Source organism: Pipistrellus kuhlii, unplaced genomic scaffold, assembly GCF_014108245.1.
Source record: "Pipistrellus kuhlii isolate mPipKuh1 unplaced genomic scaffold, mPipKuh1.p scaffold_m20_p_5, whole genome shotgun sequence".
Taxonomy (NCBI): Eukaryota; Metazoa; Chordata; class Mammalia; order Chiroptera; family Vespertilionidae; genus Pipistrellus; species Pipistrellus kuhlii.
In genome coordinates, this window is record NW_023425551.1 from 25716423 (window position 1) to 25742615 (window position 26193).

Consider the following 26193-nt stretch of genomic DNA (forward strand, 5'->3'; position numbering starts at 1 on the left):
TTGCTTTTCTTCCTAATTGGAACTTGTAAAGCATGCAGTGCCGAATATGCTCTTCATCCGCCATTTTCTTAGCCCTAGTTTTGCAACAAAAACCAAACCAAACACAAACTTTTTCAAGCAAAACTTGTTAATTGCACTTCACACGTTCTGTAGATACCACGTGTTTGAAGGTTATGTCAATACAAGTCAACGCCAAGCAAGATTTTAAACCACATGTGTCAAACACAAGGCCTGCAGGCCAAATTCGTCCCGCCAGGCCTTGCAATGTGGCCCGCACCGCGCTGTCATCACTGCACTCCGCTGCGTTTCCATCACAATGACAGTTTATGACTGTTCAGTAAACCATTCGGCCCGCGATTTAGGCTGGATTTTAGATTTTGGCCCCTTCTCTGATTGAGTTCGACACCCCTATTTTAAACGAATGTTTAAAAACGACATTAATTATTACTAGACCCAGTAACTAGTGTGTATTGCATATCAGGCCATTGGTATATTTATGAGTCTGGTATATAATTTACCAATTTCTGTGAAAAGCCCACACATAGCATAAACTCCTTAATGGAATTAATGACAGCTTTGGTCGTCCAGGAGTAGAATGTTATTGCCAGCATGACAGTGGATCTGCAGTCATCCAGCTCCAGTTCCTGATTAATGAGGTTAGTGAATTGCTTTAATCTCTCTTACTTATGTAGGAATTAGGGCCACATCTTGTCTTTCAGATTTCTTCATTTATATTGACATATGTGAACAAAAACTAATTTTATATAGGTTACAGATAATAGTAATTCACTTTAAGACAGGGATGGGGAACCTTTTTTTTCTGCCAAGGTCCATTTGAATATTTATAACATCATTCACATGCCATACAAAATTATCAACTTAAAAATTAGCCTGCTATATTTGGTCAAACATTTAATTAACTCACCCTAATGTTTTGATAGAGCCAGACCAAATGATTTCGTGGGCCTTATATGGCCTACAGGCGCGATGTTCACCACTCCTGTGTTAAGACATCTTTGTAGATAGTTACATAAATAATGTAAGATATTTCTCAAAATATTGTTACAAATAGAATGGTATAAAGTAAATCTTTTTGGTACAGGGTGCTGCATTTAAATTTTATTTTAGTGATATTGAGAGTTATAGAATAAAAAATCTATATTGAAATATTTTTTAAAGATGGAGCTTATTATAAATAAGAAAATATACTTCTTAAATGAGTTGTTTTGAAATACAACCAGGAAACCAAAATACATTAGAAACAGGTTATTGTCCAAAGTTCTTGTTGTGTCACTTATTGGTTGAAGTAATTGGTGATGCCTTTCTCTTTGGTAGACTTTGAAGATTAGAAGGAGCTAGAGAAACCAAACCCCATTTTTACAGCAGAGTAAATAATGTGTTTGCAGGTTTTAATGTATGCAGACTCTGAGAATAGATGTTTTCTGGAAGTAGGGACAAGCAGAAAAAGCTGGTCATAGAGGAAGAAAGAGAGATTACTCCAGAAGGCTCTGCTATCCTTAGATAGAAGGATAATTTGTGAACATTATTTTTGCCCCTAAGTTCTTAAATGTGTATGAAAGACAAAAATTACTCATGGCTTTTAATAAATGTTTTTCTTCATATCAGAGGATTTAAAAAGGCATTATGGGTGCAGAGATCTGAAGATGACAATAGGAAACAGCAAAATTATGATCCAAATAATATGCAATTGTGTAGATTTTTCAGGGTCAAGGAAGCATGTTTTTGCTTGTTTTAAACTTCAGGATTCTGCATAGATCTGCATTATAAATTGTTTAAAATAATCACAATATAGGAAGTTGTCAAACCCATGTATGAGGACTCAGATTACTTTTTCTTTTAAAAAAATTTTTTTATCTGTAAATATTAAAACCATAATATGCTGATTAGACTGGACATCCTTCCAGGGGGGCTACGAGGGAAGCCCAGGTTCTGGATGCTTTCCAGTAGTCATCATAGCACTAGGAATTACACAGCAGAGTAGCTCTCTTAAATACTAAATGTGGAAAAGGATTTGGAGACATCACTTAATGTAAAGTTTGTCTTCAGAGCTATTTTAATTTTCTTATATAGATGAGAAACTCTTCTTTAAGAGGGAAATTTTAAGGTTTCTCAATAATCTGAAGGATTGGAATTACAAATCTTTTTTGAAGTTAATATAAATTCTTCATGTTGCATTTTTTGTCTTCTCAATATAGAACAGTATCTTACTCTTTTGAGGAAAAACATATGTCTTAATAAACCAATCATAGTGCAGAGACTTAAGTCTATTCACACATCAGAATCACTTCGGGAAGCTTTTAAGAAAACTATACCTGCATAGGTACTTGCTCTAAAAATTCTGATTTGTCAGATCTGGAATGAGACTGAGTACCCTGCATAATCTTCATATAATGCCATCGAATTTTTTCCTCCATTCTTAGTAGTATTTAATAGTACTAGATATTTTAATTTTCTAAATTAGTTTGTTTTTCTCAACCCTTTGGACATTGAAATTACAGTGTGCTGAATGCAATCTTTATTTTCCTTATTCTAGTAGTATAATTATGATCTAGGCATAGTACATTCATATGATTTGTCTTAAGCCAAATAAAACTGGAAGGTTACCTCATATCATATTTTGCTCTTTCAGTCAAGGAGATATTTATAGTAGTGACCATGTAACTTATAGTCTGGCCTCTAGCTTTACATAGCTAGTAATGAACCATAATATCCAAGTAGATCCTACTATACTTTTAGTTAATACGAAAATAAGTTGTACTTTATTGAAGAAGTTAATTTTTTTACACATATTGTGTGCATAAGTACACAACACAGTTTTGCATTTGCTGTTTAGAATTTGGGTGAGACAAATGTTTATCAGAACTAAATCTATTTGCAGAAAGTTTAGAAATTTAGGAAGGAGATTTTTTGGCAGCTCCTTAGTACCTTTAATATTTGTAAATTGTGTTCTATATAAAATATATTACACTTTATTTTCAAGGGAGCTCTTGTGAGTGCCTTGGCTGATGATACGTTGCATTTATGGAATTTACGCCAAAAGAGACCTGCCATACTACATTCACTTAAATTTTGTAGAGAAAGGTAAGAATCTCTGTTTTCCTTTATATAGGATATTTGCTATTTTCTTGAATTTTATTCTTTGATTTTATTTTTCTGTGATGGACTTTACGCACAATCTAAAAAATAATTAAAAACTTCAGAGGATATCCACTGAAAGCAAGTTTGTTTACTTTTTCCCTTTTCAGACCTATCTTCCTTTCCAGAGGCAACCACACACATTTCTTTTGGGTCCTTTTAGAAATACTGGCAGTCTGTTTGCATAAGCAGAGATGTCTGTGTACAATAGCTTCTGTTTTTGCATAAGCGGGAAGACATTGTATAATTTTTCTGCAACTTAATCTGATAGATTGTTTCATAATGGCAAATTTAAATCTCTCTTAGTCATTTCGTAATTGCATGATACTCCATTGTATGGAAGTACCATAAGTTATTTAGTCAATCTTTGTTAGTGGATTTGTATCATTTTCTTTCTATTTTTTTTTTTTTTTGCTGTGTTGTAATATTGTTACATATAAGTATCCACATTTATGAATATATCTATGAGATACATGTAGAGTTGAACATATTTTTTTTAATATATTTTTATTGATTTTGTACAGAGAGGGAGAGAGATAGTTAGAAACATCGATGAGAGAGAGTCATTGATCAGCTGCCTCTTGCACACCCCCCACTGGGGATATGCCTGCAACTAAGGTACATGCCCTTGACCGGAATCGAACCCGGGACCTTTCAGTCCCCAAGCCGATGCTCTATTCATTGAGCCAAACCGGTTTCGGCGAGTTGAACATCTTGATCACAGAAATCTCTCATATGGCTTGTGTGTTTGTGCTTTGACTAGCATTTAGTTTATTGTGCCAATTTCCAGGTTTATCTCTCTCTCTCTTTAGGTTTATCTCTTATTAGGGATTTATCTGTTAATACAATTTAAACCATAAGAAATACTTTGGTAGTAGTAGTATCTACATCATCTAAATCCTCTGCAATATTGGAGGCATGGCCTTTACTGCCCCATCTCCTGTTATAGATTGAATTGTGTCCCCCAAAAGATGTATTGAATTCTGAATCCCCAGTACTTGTGAATGTAGTTTTAATGGAAATAGGGTCTTTTTGTTTATAAGCAAGTTAATATGAAGTTATCAAGGTGGACCTTATCTAATATGAGTGGTGGCCTTATAAGAAGAGGACAAGAGAGACAGGAGAACACTGCAGGATGACAGGAGTAGGGATTGAAGTGATGCATCTACAAGCCAAGGCAATACCAGAAGCTAGGAAAGAGGCATCCATTCTCCCACATTCTCCCTCTGAGCCTTCAAAGCAAGCATGGCCCTGCTGACATCTTGATTTCTGGTGGCTACCCTCTGGAACTCAAAGAGAAAAAATTTCTATTGTTTTAAGCTACTTCATTTGTGGTAATTTGATATAGCATCCCTAGGAAACTAATATGTATTTTCTTCCTTCTTGTTGCTTGATATTGGGGAACCTCTTTATTATGCACTTTGGGTTTATACGTGTAAAGAAGAGGTTATTTATCTATGTTGAAATTTAGAGTTTGGCAAGCAAATTCTATCTGGTAATTGCCTTATTAGATCTTTTTCGTTACCTTGAGTTAGAATGTTAAATTTTTGCATAACAGTTTTTAAAATAACAATATATGAAGCATTTGAAGGCTGAAGACTTAATTATATATGTGGGCTTTCTCATTTAAATCCCACTACTATACTCTGATAATTATATATCTTAATTATGTAATTCCTTAGCTTATCTAATAAAAGAGTAATATGTAAATTAACCATCACTCCACTACACCCACAAGTCATGCCTGTCAGCCAATCAGGAGCAAATATGCAAATTAACCAAACCAAGATGTCTGTCCTCAGACCGAGCAGGAGGCTTGGGTTTCCCTGGCAATGGAGGAAGCCAAGCTTTCTGCCTGCTCTGGCCTGGCTTCAGCTTTAGGCTGCAAAGTTTCAATTATAGAAGGTAAATTAATCCCAACAAAAATGGCGGCAGCCACGGAGCTGAAGAGAGAAGAGGCTTGAGTTTCCCCTGGCGATGGAGGAAACCAAGCTCCCACATCCCTGGCTTGCCTTGGTCTCTGCTCCAAAGTTTCAGTTATAGAATATAAATAAATCCCAGATACCAGGGCCTCCACTTGTGTTGCCGGGTTGCGTGACTGGCCTGCAAACCACCACAGGCCCCTTGCACAGGCTTCCCCACCCCCCAAGGAAATCCCTACCCTGATCTGGGACACCTTTCAGGGCAAACCAGCTGGCCCTATATAATAAAAGAGTAGTATGCAAACTGACCATCAAGATGGCTGCCCCTGCCGAAACCGGTTTGGCTCAGCGGTAGAGCGTCGGTCTGCGGACTAAGGTCCCGGGTTCGATTCCGGTCAAGGGCATGTACATTGGTTGCGGGCACATCCCCGATAGGGGATGTGCAAGAGGCAGCTGGTCGATGTTTCTCCCTCATTGACGTTTCTATCTCTATTTCTCTCCCTTCCTCTCTGTAAAAAATCAATAAAATATATTTAAAAAAAAAAAAAGATGGCTGACCCCATGTGGACACAAGATGGCCAGCAGCTGAGAGCAGTTGGGAGGGACCAGGTCTGCAAGGAAGGGCAGTTGTGGGCGATCATGCCAGCAGGGAAGGACAGTTGGGAGGGACCAGGCCTGCAAGGGAGGGCAGTTGGGGGTCATCAAGCCTGCAGGGGAGGGTAGTTAGGGGTGACCAGACCGGCAGAGGAGGGAATTTGGGGGTGACTGGGCCTGCAGGGAAGGTCAGTTGTGGGGGACCCAGGCCTGCAGGGGAAAGAGGTTGGAGGGAATCAGGCCTGCAGGGGAGGGCAGTTAGTGGTGACCAGACCTGCAGGGGAGGGTTGTTAGGGGCAATCGGGTGGGCAGGGGAGCAGTTAGGCCTTGATCATGCTGGCAGGGAAGTGGTTAGGGGTGATCAGGCTGGCAGGCAGAAGTGGTTAAGGGCAATCAGGAAGGCAGGCAGGTGAGCAGTTGGGAGCCAGCAGTCCTGGATTGTGACTGTTTAGGCATAAATGGACAGTCAGACATCCCTCAAGGTTTCCCAGATTGGAGAGTGCAGCTGGGCTGAGGGACACACACCCCTGTGCACTAATATCATGTGCTGGGCCTCTAGTTATATAATAAAATGAGCATGCATGCACCATGTACTTATGATTAAGAAAATACAATATTACATGGAATACATTAGTGATCAAAATTACATCCTAATTAATGAAGCATTAATGTCCAGAGACCTCTTAAGAACAAAACTGTTTGGCAAATGAAGCATTTCATTCAGATAACTACATAGCAGTGGGAAAGTTGGTGCCTACTAGAAAAGGCACCTCAGGAACTGACTGCTTCCCTGGCATCAGATTTTCTTAGTAGCATAAATAAGTTAATGTAGGAACAGAAACTAATTTATTCCATTATACTCTCATTATAATACTACCTAAATATTGTACTTTGCATATGTATGAAGCTTATAATTTGCACAGTGCACATGAATAGAGCATAACTGTAAAAGAGTATTTGGCTAGATACCAGCCCTTAGAAAATGTATACAGGTCTTCCCAAGATTTTGAATTAATTCACTGCACATACTTCTGTGCAAGAAAAAAATTAATCATAATATTGAAACAAATCAAGAGACCTAGAATTACAGTTTTTGTGCTAATTGAGTCACATCAGCAAAATATTTTTCTTTGAAAGCAGCATAATGAAAAGTGTATAAGCATTAAACATGAGAGCAATTTGGTGGAATAAAATTCAATTTGAGCACAGGAATAGAATGATTTTCAGGCCTGGTAGGAAGGTATGCAGAGGGATCTATTTCTTTGGACCTAATTCTAATCTACAAAGGTAATTTGTTGGTGATATGGAAATGATGAGTCACCTTGGGAATTGTGCAAATGATACAAAATTTAAAAAAAAAAAATTCTGTGTTTGAGGAAAGACAATTGTGATTTGATGACCTTGAGACTGTAAAAGGAAAGATGGTTAGGAAATGTTCGATAACTTCCTAGAATAAAATTATACATAACTAACAACTAAGCAATTCTGACAAGGAAATTGGGAAAGACATCCAGAGATTAGTCTGGTTGCACAAGGGTCTTGAAATGTACTCAAGTATAAAAGGGTTATATGGAAGGAGGGGTTACATAATCAAAGGTGAATATAAGAGCAATTTAGTTTTGCCTGTCAATAGGAACTAAGTATTGTGATAAACACTAAAGACAAAGTAATGAATGGAAACACTTTGTTTTGGGTAGAAAAACTAAGTGTATTAATTTTAAATAGAGGCCAGACATACAGGGGTGGAAAAAAGTAGGTTTAGAATTGTAATACAAATAAATCCTATAATAATGATAATACAAGAATAAACTGTGTTGCATGTACACACAACTGTAAGCCTCTTTTGCCCACTCATATTTTGTTCCTGTAACTGTATTAATGCAGTACTGGCTCAGACAAATTATGTCTTAGACTGCTGAAAGAAATATAAAATCTGGTTGACTTAGGAGGAATATAGAATGGAAGCAGTGCTTCACAATTGGAAATGAAAAAGAATTTAGAAGGTAAATTAAGTTCAGTTCACCAAATATCGGATACCTTCTGTGTACCAGGTATTATGATAGGGATTGAGATAACAAAGATGAAAAAATGCTTGAATAATTTATGTTAAAGCAAAGGCCCAGACATATCCTATCCTATATAATAAAAGTCTGGGTGGCGTCATGCCCTCGGGCGATGAACTCCTGTGATGTCACCACAAGATGGCTGGCTGGTGAGGGCAGTTGTGGATGATCAGGCTGGCAGTGGAGGGCAATTGAGGCAAACTGGCCAGTAGGGGAGCGCAGCTGGAGGCGATTGGGCTGGCAGGGAAGGACAGTTGGGGGTGATCTGGCAGGCAGGGGAGGGAAGTTGGTGATGATCGGCAGGTAGAGGAGAGCAATTGGGAGCGATCAGGCTGGCAGGCAGACAGGCAAGCAGTTAGGAACCAGCAGTCCTGGATTGTGAGAAGGATGTACCAGATTGGAGAGGGTGCAGACTGGGCTGAGGGACACCCCCTCCCACCGTGCATGAATTTCATGCACCGGGCCTCTAGTAATAACTATAAACAATATGGATGGATGCCATTTTAGAAGTTTATGTTAAAAACACATGATAGAATAATTAACCCTACCTTTTTCAACCTTTTATTTTTAATATCCTGACTTTTAAAAGAAGACAGTAGTCATTAGGAAAATGCAAAGTACTAGTTACACTAATATCCAACAGCATGGCAAAAACATTGGCTTGAATGTGACAACACTGTAACTTTTCATAACCTACTAGTGGAAGTGTTAAGCATTATAATCATTTGGAAAATTTTTGGTAGCATTTACATATGTCAATACAACTCAGCACATCTATTCCTAATTATATATGTGTGGTAGGCAGAATTCTAAAATGGGTCCTAAAATTTCTCCTTCTGGTTATTCAAACAAACACTAGTCTAAAGGCATTTTGTATATTAATTGAGGTCTGCATTAATTGACTTTAAGATTAGGTGATTGTCCTTAGTGCGCCTGACTTAATCAATTATGCCTTTTAAAAGGTCCTGCTTTCTTCATGACAAAGGTTCAGAGTATGAGAGGGATTCACAGCAAGGGACATTCAGTCTTACAATCATAAGAAACTGAATTTTACTAGAAGCCTGAATAAGTTTGAGAGCTGATTCTTTCCCAGATCTTTAGAAAGTGACGCTGGTTAATAACCTGGATTTCAGCATTTTAATACCCTAAGTAGAGAACTCAGTCGTGCAGTACTTGAACTTTTGACCTACAGAAACTGAGATTGAAAAGGGGGTGTTGTCCTAAACTATTAAGTTAGTGGTAATTTGTTATTCAGCAGTAAAAATCTAATACAGATTTTGGTACCCAGAACTGGGATGTTGCTATATGAAATACCTAAAAATGTGGAAATCTCTGCAACCAGGTCATGGCTGGCGGTTGGAAGAATTTTGATGAGCATTACAGAAAAGCCTCAATTGTCCTAAATTCGAACAAGTGTTTGTAGGACACTTGACATGGAGATTGCTCAGAGGGAGAAAGGAACATGTTTTTGGAAAGTGGAGGAATTGGTTCCTTGTTATGTAGTGGCAGAAAGTTTATGAGAAGTATTTCCTGCACAATATGTAAGTGATTAACATATTAAGATTTCCAAGGGGAGTGTTGAAGGTACAACATGAATCTTTCTTTTGGCTTTATAATAAAATGCTAAAAGAGAGAAAAAAATTAGGGAAGTATTATTAAAGGATCTAAGACTTTTGATAATTTAGGAAATTCTCACCCTGATCTATCTGACAAAAAGATTGCTTCTGAAAATGTGGCATAGAGAAAAACATGAGGGTTTGGTCGTATAGTGTTTTACCAAAAATCTCTTTCAAGAGGTTATGTGTGTGCCTTCATAGATCTTCTCACCCAAACCAGAAAGCCTCTAGGAAGCTTAAGAATATCAACCTTCAGGTCTCTCAGTAGGAGCCAACATACAGAAGAGATTATCACAGGAAGATTTGTGGGTGTGATTTCTGTCTAGTAGAGTAAAGCCCAGTGAAATTTAAGACTCACAAGTTTCTTCAGAAAAATTTATAGCAGAAACATTGCTAACTCTGGTTTAAAGAGCCAGAGAGAACAAAATGAAAGGAGGCTGCTACCAGGTGCAGGCTGATAAAAGTCCTCAGCTACAAACAAATGCTGCCTTTTATGAAAAAGGAAGGATGATTAAGAGCATGGAGCTGAGAGCCACACAGGATTATTCCCAGGTCTTGAAACCTAATTAAGAAAAACCCAACATTTGCCCAATTTGATTTCAAAACCATTATGGACCAGTGGCTTATTTTTACTTTCCATTTTTCACCATTTTGAATAAGAACTTCCCTTCTCTGTCTGTTATGAGCCTCTACCCCTGTAATCTCCAGGAAACCAACAATCTGTTTTCTGTTACAATAGATAAGTTTGCATTTTCTATTGCATATAAATAATATATAAATGGAATCATGCAAAACATCCTTGTTTTTCTGGCTTCTTTTAATTATCCTAAGAATTTAGAAATTATCAATGTTGTTGCATGCATCAGTATAGTTTTGTTTTTTTCTGTTTTTTTTTTAACCTGTGAATAGTATTCTAAGTGTGTAACACAGTTTGTTCACCCATTTACTTGTTGATGGACATGGATGTTTGGGATTATTTCCAGTTCTTAGCTATTACAAAGCTGCCATAAATATTTTTATATGTTTTGTTATAGGCATTTGCTTTCTTTTCTTTAAGTAAAGACATAGAATGGAGTGGGCTAATTATATTGTGGATGTATATTTACTTTTTAAAGAAACTTTCAGTGACTAACTTAATAATACTGTATTGATATATGAAAGATGCTAAGAGAATACATCTTCAAAGTACTCACCCCAAGAAAATACTTAACTGTATGTGTGGTGATGATATTAGCTAGACTTATTGTGGTGATCATTTCACAATGTACACATACATGGAATCATTATGTTGTACATTTAAAACTAATATAATGTTATATGGAAATTATATTAAAAATAAGCTATTTAAATTTATATCTCAAAAAAGTTAAGTGTTTATGATATGCTCGCCCCATATTTAGTAATATATAAAATAAGGATTATGTACTTTTCTAAAATCTAGAAAGTTCTGAATTCGGAAACCTAAATAGCCTTAAAGTTTTCAGAATGATACTGTGAACTTACTATGTTGTGAGGTAATAAGGTACTATAAAATTAGTTTTTTTAGTCAGTAGGCATTTCTGTGCTCTGTTAAATATACGTCAGTCCTTTAGAAAAATGACTTTATCTTATAAAACATCCAATAGAAAATAGTTAACCTTAAGTATTTATTTAAATGAGCAGTACCTATAGAAAATAGTGAGACCATGAGTTGCATGTATGTTTATTTGATAAATGTTTTCACCTAGAAAATTCTCAGGAATGAAATTGTGTGTTAATGGGAACAGAAAATCTTCTGCATACAATATCTTGCCTTCTACCTACTCTGAGTATTAACAGTCTAGTAGTGATTATTATCAGTGTGTTATTCTAAGTGCTATTCCATCGAGATTTAAATAGTCTGTTTTGAGAGACACAATTAGATTCTGAAAAGATGAGCATTATATAGTTTCATAACCTACTAGCTCTTTTTTGAAGTACAAGATCATTTCCATTCTTTGACTTTGAAATCAAAAGCACAGATCATTTCCATTCTTTGTCTTTGAAATCAAATGAGCTGATATAGAATATGTTTGAAATTATTGGGATGATGACAAAATTTAATACATGTATGTAAATTATTATAATTTGTCAATGAAGCCCTCACATATAATCAGGACATAGGGGATGAACAGGGGGTGATTGTTCAGAGAGCATTGCCTCAGCCTGAGTACAGAGGATGTCTGCCCTTCCAGGGGCTTACAAAGGCATGCCTGATAGACATGTGGAAATATTGGTATATAAGTTTGAGTGAAGGTGGTATTTGAACTGAAGAAAAACATAGGAAGACATTTTGCATGGATCCTAAGAGATATTAGTATTTAATAACTCCTGAGGAATAGAGTAGTACGTGGGGGTGATGTGGGTATTATACTCATAGTTTGTTGCTTAAAGGTTACATCTGGATGTGCCTAAACTAATAGTTAGTGGATGATGTGGTCAAATTTAAAACATATAGTTGGCCCTATGTATCCATGGGTTCTGTATCCATAGGTTTTACATTTGCAGATTCAACCAACCACAGATCTAAAATATTCAGGAAAGAAACAGGCCTACAATATTTGTGGCATCAATACTGAACATGTACAAACCTTTTTTCTTGTTATACTCTAAACAATATGGTATAATCACCATTTATATAGCATTTACATTGTTAAGTATTATAACTAATCTAGAGATGATTTAAAATATACAAGAGAATTGTGTAGGTTATACACAAATGTGCCATTTTACATAAGGCCATCCATGGATTTTTATATCCTCAGGTAATTGGTTACAGAATCCCTCAAGGATACTGAGGGATAACTGCTTTATCTTCAAAACTTGTCTTCTTTCTATCATGCCATCCTATCTATTTACTGTAAGGCCTTTGACTAAGCTAAGTTTAATTAGTATAATTAATTAAACACAATGAGTAAATTTGATGGTTTATCATAATATAATTAAATATTAATCACAATGGTGTATCATATTTGCTTTTCATAAGTTAAATATATCATGATTAACTCTTTAATACAATTAATAAAATATAACAGACATCTTAAAATAATTTTTTTAAATATATGTTCTCTTGCAGGATTACATTTTGCCATTTGCCTTTCCAGAGTAAATGGCTCTATGTGGGCACTGAACGAGGTAACATACATATTGTCAACGTGGAGTCCTTCACCCTCTCAGGCTACGTCATTATGTGGAATAAAGCCATTGAACTGTGAGTTAGAGCAAATCTTATGTATCTAAAAGTATCAATACCATAAATGATATTATATAATAACTAATCATTAAATTCATACTGAATTAAATATCTGTCAAACCTTCTTGATATCAAATATAGATTAGTCTTTTGTAAGTATTGGTACTTTGTACATTTAAATGATTTATATACAGGGGTTGGGCAAAAGGGTTATAGTTGTGAGTATATGAAACAAAGTTTATTTCCTTGTATTATTTACTAGAGGCCCATTGTATGAAATTCACATATAGGGGGTGGTCAGTACCTCAGCTCAACCTGTACCCTCTCCAGTCCGGGACCTCTTGAGGGATGTCCGATTGCCAGTTTAGGCTCGATTGCCTGTCTGCCTGCCTAATTGCCCCTAATCACCTTTGCCTGCTGGCCTGATGTCCCCAACTGCTCGCCTGCCAGCCTGATGCCCCTAACCTCTGCCGCCCTGCTGTATGCAGATATCTGGCTCCCTCCTCCCTCCTGTCAGAGTCTGGGGTGGGCCTCGGGACCCAGAGTCAAGCTCCCTGCCCCGCCCCCCCCTCCGCGCTCCCCCCCCCTCCCCCCCCCCCCCCCCCCCCCCCCCCCCCCCCACCATCCCCCAAAGCAAGCCTTGAAATCATGTGAGATCCAAACCTGGCCAACCCCACCCCAATCAAGCCCCGCCGGCGAATCACATCCCTGGCCCTTGCTGGGTGGGAACACACTTAATAGTATGTGTTCACATATGTATGAACTGTTGCACAAATTTAATGAAAAAAATATTATTAGGTGAAAATAGTCTTATTTTTATCTTTTTTCTCCATCACCATTTATCCCCTCTGCCCTATCCATGTCTATGTCCATGAATGCTCTGTTTTTTTAATCTTCTAATTCTTTTTATTTCATATGCTTGTCAGGCCCCACTAAATTGATTTTATGACTCACTAATGTGTTGCCACCAATTTTGTAAAACACTGATCTAAACTACTACCTGATATATTTTAACAATTAGCAAATGTAGTCTAAATATTTACCATGTAACATTGCAAAATTCACTTGACATAATTTTGATATAATGATGATTGTTTTCATTTTATAATAACAACAACAAAAACTGGATGAGCTCAAGGACTGTAAGGATTTTAACTTTAACCCTGTTTCCTGAAAATAAGACAGTGTCTTATATTAATTTTTGCTCCCAAAGATGTGCTAGGTCTTATTTTCAGGGGATGTCTTATTTTTCCATGAAGAAGAATACGGTACACATTTATTGTTAAATGAAAATAAAGGAAATTTATTACCTGTATATGGTACGGCAGTACGGTAGTTGTCAACACAAACCAGACAAACTGTGAATCTTATAGTATCAAGAATTTACTCATTTATTCAATGACAATCATGTCATCATCTTCTGGAACATCATCATAACAATCCAATTCCTGAATTTCCTGGTGAATTTCTTGTAACTCCATTTCTTTCAGAATCAGTGGACCAAATCTCTCATGTTTAGCAATAGCATTCTGCGACAGCCTAGGGGGGCCTTATTTTCTGGGGGGATGCCTTATATTTCTCTCAGAAGGAAACCTGTAAGTAGGTCTTATTTTCGGAGGATGTCTTATTTTCAGGGAAACACGGTAGTTCTAACTTTTCACTCTTGTCTTAGAATCTTATTTTTGCACCTTATCTCTGTTTTTTTCTTAAATAATTTAGACATAAAAATTTAAGAAAATCGGCAAGATTCATTTTCATTTTGTTTTGTTTTGTTTTGTTTTTCTTTTTAAATAAATAGATCTGAATTTTTGTACTCCACAACTTTATATCACTTTGACATGGCGATAAATTTGTGGCATCTCTTTTAAGTAGTGTGTACAGCTGTAATAGCATATCAAGCTTGGTTTTGTTTCTTGTAACAGGAACATTATTATCATACTAGAGGCCCAACGCATGTAATTCATGCATGGGTAGGGTCCTTAGGGCTGGCCAGCAATCAGGACCGATCAGGGTCCCACCTCCCCACCTCCCTGCCTTCCTACCTCCTCCTTTCCTCACTGCCTGCGTGCCACTGTGCAGTTCCCTGCCTCCTCACCTCCCACCTCCTCCTTCCCTTGTCACCCACGCTCCGCCACTGCTGGTCACCCACCATGTTCTGCACCAACCTCTGGTGATGAGCATACATCATAGCGAGCAAGCAATCGAACTCCTGGGTCTCATGGTTGAACTCTCTGGGGTACACTTTGCATATTAGCCATATATATATATATATATATATATATATATATAGAGAGAGAGAGAGAGAGAGAGAGAGAGAGAGAGAGAGAGAGAGAGAGAGAGATATCAGTCCCTTGATACAGGTGTGGGTTTTCTTGGTCTGTTGTTTGAGTTGATCACAGCATCTGGTGGGTAGTTCTGGTGTAGTTGTCTTTGTGGTTTCACAAATATCTCTCATGAAGTGGACTAGTCTTTTAGTCTGTTGAGTTTATGAATAGATAAGTGCTTATTCATGCAGTATAAACCTCAGTACAGCTACATTTTTATCTACATGACTTATTTTTTTCTGAGCAAGTATAGGTGACATTACTTTTGTTAATTTGTTTTTTAAGATAATATAGTTTTTTTCTACTTTTTGTGTGAACTATGGAACTGGATAAAATGCCCTAATTGGAGACTAGATTTAAGTAAAACAAGATTGCAATATTTTAGATGCTACTTTATTTAAAAATATTAACTCTGAGAATTCTACCATGAGAATAGATTTTCTGTGCTATAATACTAAATTGAAGATTCTTTTGTATACACAAAGTACTTATATTTATCCAAATTAATTAATTGTAGTTTTTTTCTTACTTGTATCAACTTAACAGTCACTATGTTTTTCTTATTTCTTTTTCAATTCATATTAAGAGCTAAATATCTGTAATTGATCACTTACTGAAACATTTATACCTTTTATAAATATATCTTTATTTTTCATTCATTATTCTTATTGTGATGAATATAAAATTGTATTTAAAATTTTAGCTGACACAAAAAGTTTTACTAATCTTTCTTTTTTAGGTCATCTAAGTCTCATCCAGGACCTATTGTACATATAAGTGATAATCCAATGGATGAAGGAAAGGTAGAATTTTTTCTAAAACATATATTTATTAACCTAAATGTATGAATTTTGGTATTTTTTTAATATGCAAACTATTCAAGACACACCTTGCAAAGTTGAGATTACTAACAAAGGCTATAGCCCTTGTTTGTACATTATGAACAAGTGAAAAAATTAGAATCATTTACAATTTTAAAGAACAATAAAAGAACCCTAAAACAAGTTAAGTTTAATAGAAGCAATTAAAGGTTATTAATTTATTTGGGGGGGGCAATGGTAAGAGATGTACACAGATAATAATTTAATAAAAAAATAAAAATAAAGGTTATTAACTTATTTTTACTTATTTAAAATATTTTCCCAGATTTTCTCATATTTCTCATAAAAACTGTTTTCTTTTGATTTTGAATTCTTTTTAGTGCTTTAGTTATACAGTTTTTGTAGCAATACTATAAAATCACATGTTAGAGTTGTTTGTATATCTTATCTTCCCTAAATTTTTCTTTATGAGTAGCTTAGATTGTCTGTGGTTGATATCTTCCCTTTCTTCCCACCCTCCCTTGCCTTTCCTCTGAGGTTTGATGGTCTGATCTATGATTCTCTGTCTTTAGATCTCTTTTTGTTCAACAGTTTATGTTCATTATATTCCACAAATGAATCAAATCATGTGATATTTGTATTTCTCTAACTGATTTATTTCGCTTAGCATAATGCTCTCCAGTTTCATTCATGCTGTTGCAAAAGTGGCAGGAATTCCTTTTTACAGCAGCGTAGTAATCCATTGTGTGGATGTACCACAGTTTTTTAATCTACTCATCTGCTGATGGGCACTTAGGCTGTTTCCAAATCTTAGCTCTTGTAAATTGTGCTGCTATGAACATAGGAGTGCATATATTTTTTCTGATTGATGTTTCTAGTTTCTTGGGATATATTCCTAGGAGTGGGATCGCAGGGTCAAATGGGAGTTCCATTTTTAGCTTTTTTGAGGAAACTCCATACTGTTCTCCACAGTGGCTGCATCGGTCTGCATTCCTACCAACAGTACACAAGGGTTCCTTTTTCTCTGCATCCTCACCAGCACTTGTCATTTGTTGATTTGTTGATAGCCATTTTGACAGGTATGAGAAGGTACCTCATTGTTGTTTTGATTTGCATATCTCAGATGATTAATGGCTTTGAGCATGTTTTCATATGTCTCCTGGCCTCCTGTATGTGTTCTTTCGAAAAGTATCTGTTGCATATTTTTTGATTGGATTATTTATCTTCCTCTTGTTAAGTTATATGAGTTCCCTGTACATGTTGGAAATTAAACCCTTTTCGGAGATAACATTGGCAGATATGTTCTCCTCAGCAGTGGACTTTCTTCTTGTTTTGTTGGTGGTTTCTTTTGCTGTGAAAAGTTTTTTAGTTTGATGTAGTCACATTTGTTCATTTTCTCTTTAGTTTCCATTGCCCTAGGAACAGTATCAGTGAAGAAATTCCTTCGGCATGAAATTTTTCTACCTGTGGATTCCTCTAGTATTTTTATTGTTTCCCGACCTATGTTTAAGTCCTTTATCCATTTTGAGTTTATTTTTGTGTATGGTGTATGTTGGTGGTCTAGTTTAATTTTTTTGCGTGTATCTCTCCAGTTTTCCCAACATCATTTATTGAAGAGATTGTTTGGATTTTATTGTATGTTCATGCCTCCTTTACCACATATTAATTGAGCATAGTGGTTTGGTTTGATTTCTAGGTTATCTATTCTATTCCATTGGCCTTAAGTCTGTTCTTGTGTCTGTATTGCAAAGCCACTGTTTTTCAAAACGAGGCAGTTTTGAAAAACAGTGGCTTTGCAATACAGCTTGATATCTGGTATTTAGACCCCTCCTAATTTGTTCTTCTTTCTCAGGATTGCTGTAGCTATTCGGGTTGTTTTGTTTTTGTTTTTGTTTTTGTTTTTTTATTCCAGATGAATTTTTGGAGAGTTCGTTCTAGGTCTGTGTCGTTCTAGGTCTGTGAAGTATGTTGTTGGTATTTTAATGGGGAGAGCAAAGATTGCTTTCTTTATCAATAAAGAAATAAAAAAAGAAAAAAATTTCAATGACTATACCTTCCAAATTTGTTTTTAAAAATTGTGAGAAGAAAAAAATATTGTAGCTTAGATTAATAATGTAGAATTTTTTAAATTTTTATTTAAGTTTTTATAACCAGGAACCAGTTTTATGCAAGCAGTATCTAGCTATTGTTAATTTAGTTTTGTTAAATATATTTAAAAATCATAAAAATTCCTTTTCCATGATTTCTACTTCCTAATCCAACCAATCTGTCAGGTATTTCTATTTAAAGATAGAATGTCTTTGTATATAAATTTATTATGTTAACCTATGTAAATACCAGGAAATTTGTCACTATTGGAAATCAGTGAAATGAAATTTAGAAATTTTGTGAAGCACTTTACCCAGGTTTTTCCTTTCCTCAATTAGTGGGAGTAGTTGAGCCTATAGATTGTTTAACACTGTTCTTTTATTTGTCACTGGGAAAACAAAAGGGTAGCTGTACTATCGAGTCTAGTAATAGTTAATGTCGTTTTTTAACATTCGTTTAAAATCTTGCTTGGCGTTGACTTGTATTGACATAACCTTCAAACACGTGGTCTCTACAGAACGTGTGAAGTGCAATTAACAAGTTTTGCTTGAAAAAGTTTGTGTTTGGTTTGGTTTTTGTTGCAAAACTAGGGCTAAGAAAATGGCGGATGAAGAGCATATTCGGCACTGCATGCTTTACGAGTTCCAATTAGGAAGAAAAGCAAGTGAGGCTGCATAAAACATCTGTAGTGCTCTTGGTCAAGATGCAGTTAGCGCCAGAAAATGCCAGCGTTGGTTTGAGAAATTTCGAGAGGGAAATTTTTCGTTAGATGACAAGAGTGGTCGAGGCCGTGTGTCCAATTTTGATCAAGAAGCTCTTCAAGCTCTTTTGGTGCAAAATCCTCAAATTACCCAACAAGAGCTTGCGACAACTTTAAATTGTTCACAAAAAACAATTTCCAATCAATTGTGTGCACTTGGCAAAGTCCAAAAGTTTGGAAAATGGGTTCCTCATGAGTTGACCGACAACAACCGTAATCAAAGAGTCACAATTTGCAGTTTGCTCCTCTCTCGTCAAAAACCGTTTGCTGTTTTTAGAGCAAATTGTTACCGGAGATGAAGAATGGGTGCTGTATGTTAACTTGAAAAGGCGGCCTCAATGGTTGGACAAAAATGAGGCTCCGCAGCCCACACCAAAACCTGACTTGCATGCGAAAAAAGTGATGTTGTGTGTTTGGTGGAATTTTAAAGGAATTCTTCATTATGAACTTTTACCATCTAACCAAACCATTACAAGTGCAGTGTATAGTGCCCAATTGGAAAGGTTAGCCCAAGCTTTAAGAGAAAAAGAACCCGCGCTGATTAATCGGAAGGGCGTAATTCTTCACCACGATAACGCACGACCGCATACTGCAAGAATCACTGCTGAAAAACTGCGCCAGTTGGAATGGGAAGTTCTCCCTCAACCTGCATATTCTCCTGATATTGCCCCTTCCGATTACCATTTGTTTCGTTCTTTGCAAAACTTTCTTCTTGGAAAAAAATTTAATAATGAAGAATGCCTCAAAAATGCATTGACCGAATTTTTTGCATCAAAATCACAAGAATTTTACAACAGAGGGATTAAAATGCTTCCTGAGCGTTGGGCACAAGTAGTAGAAAAGAACGGCAACTATATTGTTGATTAAATTTTGTTGTATTGTTTAAATAAATTCGATTTAAAAAAGTATATTAGAAAACGACATTAATTATTACTATACCTAATATTTAGAGTTAGCTTATATTTATATATAAAATTGTATGTTTTGAGAGAAACTACATGAAGCACGTTACAGTAACCTGTATCTTCACTTTATTTTCTTTGGTGCAACATACTTGTTTGAAAGGTAAGCCTTTGGGTGAGAGGCAGGGTGGGGAGAATTGAAAACTTTCCTTCCTTCTACTTCGACTTGGTCACTAAATCATTTAAATCGTTCCTTTTCAGTGTCTCTTTTTATTACAGAACATTATGGCCAAGGTAGTTAGAGGCATTCTAACTCATTCTTGAATCATTTCCTGATCAGTCTTCCTCGAGTGCCATTTTAATCTTTCTTCTCTCCTGTTCAGAAGCTTTCAGTGGTTCTACAGTATCTAACAAAAAGAGTTTCTTCAACTGTAGCTTTGGGCTTCATTATCTTTCAGAACATCTTAACCAAAATGCTGTACTGAAGCAGATAATTATTTCTCATTTTTGAGTGCTCTTTGCTGCCTTCATGCTTTGTTTATGTGAGTCTCTCTGTTTGAAATTCTTTTAGGTAGTTCTATTTAATGATATTCTCTCTCCAGTGACTTCCTACCCTCATTTAAAAATATTTATATTTTTTATAATCAATGATTTTTAGAGAGAGGGAGTGGGAGAGATAGAAATATCAACAAGAGAGAGACATCATCATTGGCTCTCTCTTGCATTGAGGGTCAAGCTTGCATCTGGGGCATGTGCCCTGACTAGGAATCCAACAGGCTACCTCTTGGTTCATGGATCAACACTCAACCACTGAGCCAAACTGGCTGGGTCCTACCCTCATTTTAAGACTCGGATTAAGTAATTTTTTTCATGATATTTTCCCAGATAATTCTGAAAGAAAATGCTTTCTCTCACTTCTAAATTCGCTAGCGTCTTATTAATGTAAGCTTTACAATATTTGCCACATATTGCCTTGTATTAGAAATGTGTGTATATGTGAACTCGAAAAAGCTTCATGAACACAGAGGTAATATTTATGCAGATTTACATTTCACATTATATTCAGAATACAGTAGGTCCTCCAGTTATTTCAGAGATCCATTTCTGCAGCGTGGCATAACATGATTTTCACTGTAAGTCGAAACACACCTACATAAGCACCTACGTCACTCACGTGGAGCACATACAGTACACAGCAGTAATAAAGTGAAACGGTAAAAAAAAATTTAAAAGAAAGATAACAATTCCTGAACTTTACTTGTGGTAAATAAGTAATAAAAAACATAAAGCACATATGTACATATGTTGAAATGATGAACTTTCTTTTTGTAAATAAATGGGAGATGGCGACATAACCACAAAACGTTGTATGTCGAGTCTGATGTAACCCAAGGGCTGTCTGTACAGTATAAATAGTAACTGCTCAATATATTCTTAATTCACTGCGAAAATAAATTATAATGTTTATATCATCCTCACTTTTTGAAACTTGCATTATATTAATTCTCCTTAGTTCCCAGAGTTAATCTCATTCAACATCTTTGAAACATTAAGATGTTATAATAGATTATATTGACTGCCATTTATTGAATTTTACTTTGTGTCAGACACTATGTTGACACATTAAATACACTGTTTCATCTGATCCAGCAAATTTTAGTGAGATATCTTTCTTGTTTTACAGATGATCAGGCAGAGACTTGAAAGTATTATGTGGTCAAGAAATACAAAGTTAGATATTGGTGGAACTGGGATTTTGAACACTGATTTCACTGGTTTCAACTCCAGAGTCCTCTCCATTGTACTGTATTTTCTCTGTAAGATATAGATAAGTTATTAATGTAGAGAGCTGTATGCGTAGTCATTGTATGCACTGATGCTTTTTATGAGAGGACTAGAGGCCCAGTGCACAAATTCATGCACCAGTTGGGACCTGGAGGGGTAACATTATTAAAGTTACATGGACACTAAATGGCACATTTGAGAGCTTAGTGCTGAGCAATCCAGTGTTGTTTATACTGTACATCAGTTCTTGAGTTTCATCCTTTTTCATCTCTTTTTATTTCTGAAGTTTTCTTCCCTCGTCAGAAAGTGACATAATCACATATCCATGATACTTGGAAGGACTAGGAAAAGTTAAAGGAAACAAATACAGTTGTTTTTTTTTGTTTTTTTTTAGAAAGTGTATCTATATAAGACAGCCTGGGGAAAAAAGTGTTTGGGTTACAGAAATTATACTTCCTGCCATTGTGGGAAAGCCTCTTTTGTTAGTCTCAATGACTGGCTCCTATAAATGTACTGTAGTCTGAAATCTACTAAATTGATATTTCATTAAAATTATTGGTTCTTCCCCAAATTTTGTTCATATCTTAGAGTACATAAATGGTTATCAACTACCTACTAATTATGCATTCATTAAACAACTAGTTGAGTGTCTAACATGTATTAGGCCGCTATTAGAGACATATAGGTGAAATGCATGTACTAGTATAGGAGTAGTTGCATCTCTTTTTCTAGAGCAATTGGGTAGGCTTAACCAAGAAAGCAACTAAACTGATTCTTAAAAATGAATAGAACACTCTTTAGTAAATAAAAGGGGAGGAGGTTCAAGCAGAGGAAATACTGAAATTTGGAAAATATTAGGTGGACAGCAGAAGTTGGCATGTTCATGCCTTACACAGTTTGTAAGGCATGAACATGCATTCCAGTCTAAAATTTATTCATTTACAAAGATTTATTAAGTATCTACAATGGATCAGTTCTTGTGTCTTATGTTACAAGTATGGTGGTGAATAGGATAAAATCAATCCTTCCTTAAATAGACCAGTGTCATTGTCTAAAAGATAATTCAGATAAGACAAGGGCCATTATTATATTGTGTGGTGACCCTTCAGATGAAAAATAGTACAGAGTACTGTTGGAGCACATAGGAAAGGCATTGACTTACATTTGGTAGGTCAAGGAAGGCTTCACAGAAGAAGTGAGTGATAGCTCAGAGGGTATCTGAAGAGTTAGTAGGATTAGTCTAGCAGAACATGACATTCAAGTCGAGTGGCCCAGGTAGAAAGACAGCATGTGCAAAGGCTCCAAGGTAAGAGAGAGCATGAATTAAAAGATGGACTGGAGTCTATTGGGTACTGAGTGTGTGGTAATGGATAAAGCTGGAGAGGTAAGCAGAAGACAGACCAGGATGAATCTTTTAAAGTCATATTTAGTTTGGACTTTATCCTAAAAAACTTTTAAATAAGAGCATACATGACATGATCAGGGTTACATTTTAGAACTGTTACTCTAACCACAATATGGAATGGGTTAAAAAGGGAGGCAAGACTTGGAATCAGGGAGAATAAGAGACCAGAAAGGAGATCTTTGTGTCTTTTTTTCCAGTTACAGTTGACATACAGTATTATATTCATTTAGTTTCAGGTATACAACATAGCAATTTGACATTTACAAACATTATAAAGTGTTAATTTCAGAGATCTTGTGTCTTGGAGTAAGTTATTGGAGATGGAGGAAAGTAAGTTAAGGAGATGATAGAATGTAATTTTAAAATTATTTGATGATTTTACCTGATGTGGGGGAGGAGGGGAGGACCCAGAGTTAACATGACCCCCAGGTTTTTGCCTGAGCAACTTAATGAATGTTGAGATAAAGAATAGAGAAAGACACTGCAACAGAGAATACCAGACGAGAGTAAGAAAGAAAATAATGAATTCACTTGGAAACATTTACTTTGAGGTTCTTCTTGAGTAGATAAGTGGAGATGTGGCAACTGGAATTATGAGTCTAAATCTCATGTGAAGGATCTAGGCTGGATATAATTTAGAACTAATTAATATGTAGATAAATAAATGAGATTACCTGATAATGTGTTGAATTAGGAAAGTTTGTGAACTTTAAAGCACATAAAAATGTGAATTTGTATTGCTAATTTATTATATTAATTAAAATGTACACTGAGGACTTCAAAATGGTAGTTTTCTCTCTCAAAAAAATTTGTATGATATATATTGAGCCCCTAATCATAAAAAGCATGTAAATATGAAATATAGTATTCTCATTTGTGATCTATGTGTTTAGTAATTAGCAATGCAGATGTTTAATTACATTAATTTTATATTAGATGCATATTAATGATAATTGTTACCTTGTCAGAAAATAAATGCTTCATATGATTACTACCATTCCTAGGTAATGTGTCATTTTCTTTTATTCCAGCTTTTGATTGGCTTTGAATCTGGAACAGTAGTTTTATGGGACCTCAAATCAAAAAAAGGCGACTACAGATACACATATGATGAGGTAATAACATTTTTGTTAATAAAAAATGTTGTCATTTCTCTAGTTCAGAGCAGGTTTTCTAAGAACTTAATTGCTAATTTTAGTTTAGGCAACATTTATAGCTGCAATAAATACAAAATTTTTTCTATAATAGATAATATATTTATATAGCTCAAAAGATATAAAAAATTCTCTTTCCCACCCCTGTCATTTGGCCATCCAGTCTCTTTCTTACCCCAGGTACTAGTCTTACCAATTTTTCATGTATTTTTGCAGTTATTCTATACATTTATAATAAGCAAGTTAATAAAATTGTATTTTTATCTTATATGAATGATCATGATATGCTGTTGACCAAGCATGTCAGACTCAAAGGCTAACACAAGCCAAATAAACAAGATTTAAGTTTATGTGGGTCGCAAATAAACAAAAGCTTCAATTAAAAAAAAATATTTTTATTGATTTCAGAGAGGAAGAGAGAGAGATAGAATCATTAACGATGAGAGATAATCATTGATCAGCTGCCTCCTGCATGCCTCCCACTGAGATCAAGTCAGCAACCCGGGCATGTGCTCTTGACTGGAATCGAACCCAGGACCTTTTGGTCCACAGGCTTTGGCGAGGGCAGAAGCTTCAATTTTCACAGAAACTTACGTTTATTTTGAGAGACATGCTGAATACACAGGGCTGAAATAAATGAGTAATCATTAACATAAAATAATAGAACATTTTAATAAAAATTAATATTTTTTTCTTGAACATTAATTTACCAGACAGTGAGTAACTGCACAAATTAATAAGGGTAACGCAAATAAACCTATTTTTCTTGTTCTCAGCAAAGTATTTCCTGTTGCGCACACCAAACAAGTCAGTACAAGACTAATGATTTGGCAATCAGCTGCTGAAATATTCGCTGCTAGTATTAGTGGAGAGAAATGGTGTGCCTGCGTGTAAGATGCATAAGGGAAATGAGTGCAACATGATTATAGTAATCAGTCATTAGTGAACTTTGTAGTTTGTTAATAACTACAGGCTTGGTGCATGGATTTGAGCACTAGTGGGATTCCTCTGCCTGGCCTATGGGAATTTGGCCAAAACCAGTTCTCCAACATCCCCTGAGGGGTCCCAGATTGCGAGAGGGCAGTTCTGCGGCAACACACCCCAGAATCCTCCTCCCTGGTTCTGGGTGCATCACCCAAGAACTGCAGCTACCAATTCACAGCAGTTCAGCAGCTCCTGTGTTGAGAGTCTGCCATATTTTCCGGTGTATAAGACGACCGGGTGTATAAGACGACCCCCTAATTTTACAGTTAAGACCATAGGTTTAGGCCTATATTCGCTGTATAAGACTACCCCCCACTTCCGAGGCAACACCAGTTCTTTTTTTAATAGACCGCCTCTCTGACTCTGGCCAATCTGAGCAGGCTTTTTACTAGAACACAGTTTAGCTTTCGTCTTATACACCGGAAAATACGGTGTGTGTGTGTGTGTGTGTGTGTGTGTGTGTGTGTGTGTACTGTAGATAATGTATAACAGTATATTATAAAAATTAAGTTATGAAATTTTTATTAAAATAATTTTTACATACTGTTATATTGGTTGGGCTGTTTGAAATACTTGCTGTAGACATTTATTGTTGCTTATTTTAAAACTCAAATATAAATTGATTGTGATTGATTGATACACCTTTTAAGTCTCTTTTAAACTGTAGACCTCTTCTCTCTCTCTTTTAATGTATTTTTATTGATTTCAGAGATGAAGGGAGAGGGAGAGAGAGAGTTAGAAACATCAATGATGTGAGAGAATCATTGATTGCTGCCTCCTTCATGCCCCCCACTGGGGATGGAGCCTGCACCCAGGCATGTGCCCTTGACTGGAATCAGACCTGGGACCCTTCAGTCCACAGGCTGATGTGACTCTTCTCTTATTTCACTTTCTTACCTCATTTCTTCTTCTCCTCCCCCCTCCCCCCCCCCCCCCATTTATTTGTTGAAGATAGTCTTCCAAAGAAGGATTTTTCTGGCTGCATTCAATTATGTTTAACCTTTTTTTAACCCTCATATATCCTATAAATTGGATAGTTTACTGAGACTTGATTAAATTCAGGTTCATTTTTCACGTTTAGCAAGATTACTTAATAGATAATGCTGTTACTGTTCTATCCAGTGGAATGTTAGTTTGTGTGATATTAGAAGTCACTGACATTCAAGGTCTAGAATCTAGATATATTACTGCAGAGTGGTAATTCATGCTTGTTTAAATCTTAATATAAGAGAGAAAAAACTGTAAATCACTTAATGTTCAATATGTAATAATTTTATCAACTATCTTACAAAATGTACTGTCTTATTCAATTATGCAGTATTACTGTTGTCTGCCATCTGTAGTGGAAGTAATATTGAAATGTTTAAAAGTTAAGATATTAGGGCCAAAACTATACAATTTAATGGAT

General features: G+C 35.9%; 1 protein-coding gene across 17 annotated transcripts in view; it reads left to right on the plus strand.

Annotated features, from left to right (window-relative positions):
* The window catches only part of STXBP5 (syntaxin binding protein 5), a 128435-nt gene that overhangs the window by 17662 nt on the left and 84580 nt on the right, over nt 1–26193 (plus strand). For 16 of the 17 annotated variants that reach the window (XM_045573018.1, XM_045573016.1, XM_045573020.1 and 13 more), the window contains exons 3-7: nt 575–656; nt 3002–3102; nt 12446–12580; nt 15626–15689; nt 23679–23762. In XM_045573018.1, coding sequence (XP_045428974.1) covers nt 575–656; nt 3002–3102; nt 12446–12580; nt 15626–15689; nt 23679–23762 — 466 coding nt within the window. The remainder of the gene's footprint in view (nt 1–574; nt 657–3001; nt 3103–12445; nt 12581–15625; nt 15690–23678; nt 23763–26193) is intronic. The other variant, XM_045573013.1, reaches the window with a different exon arrangement.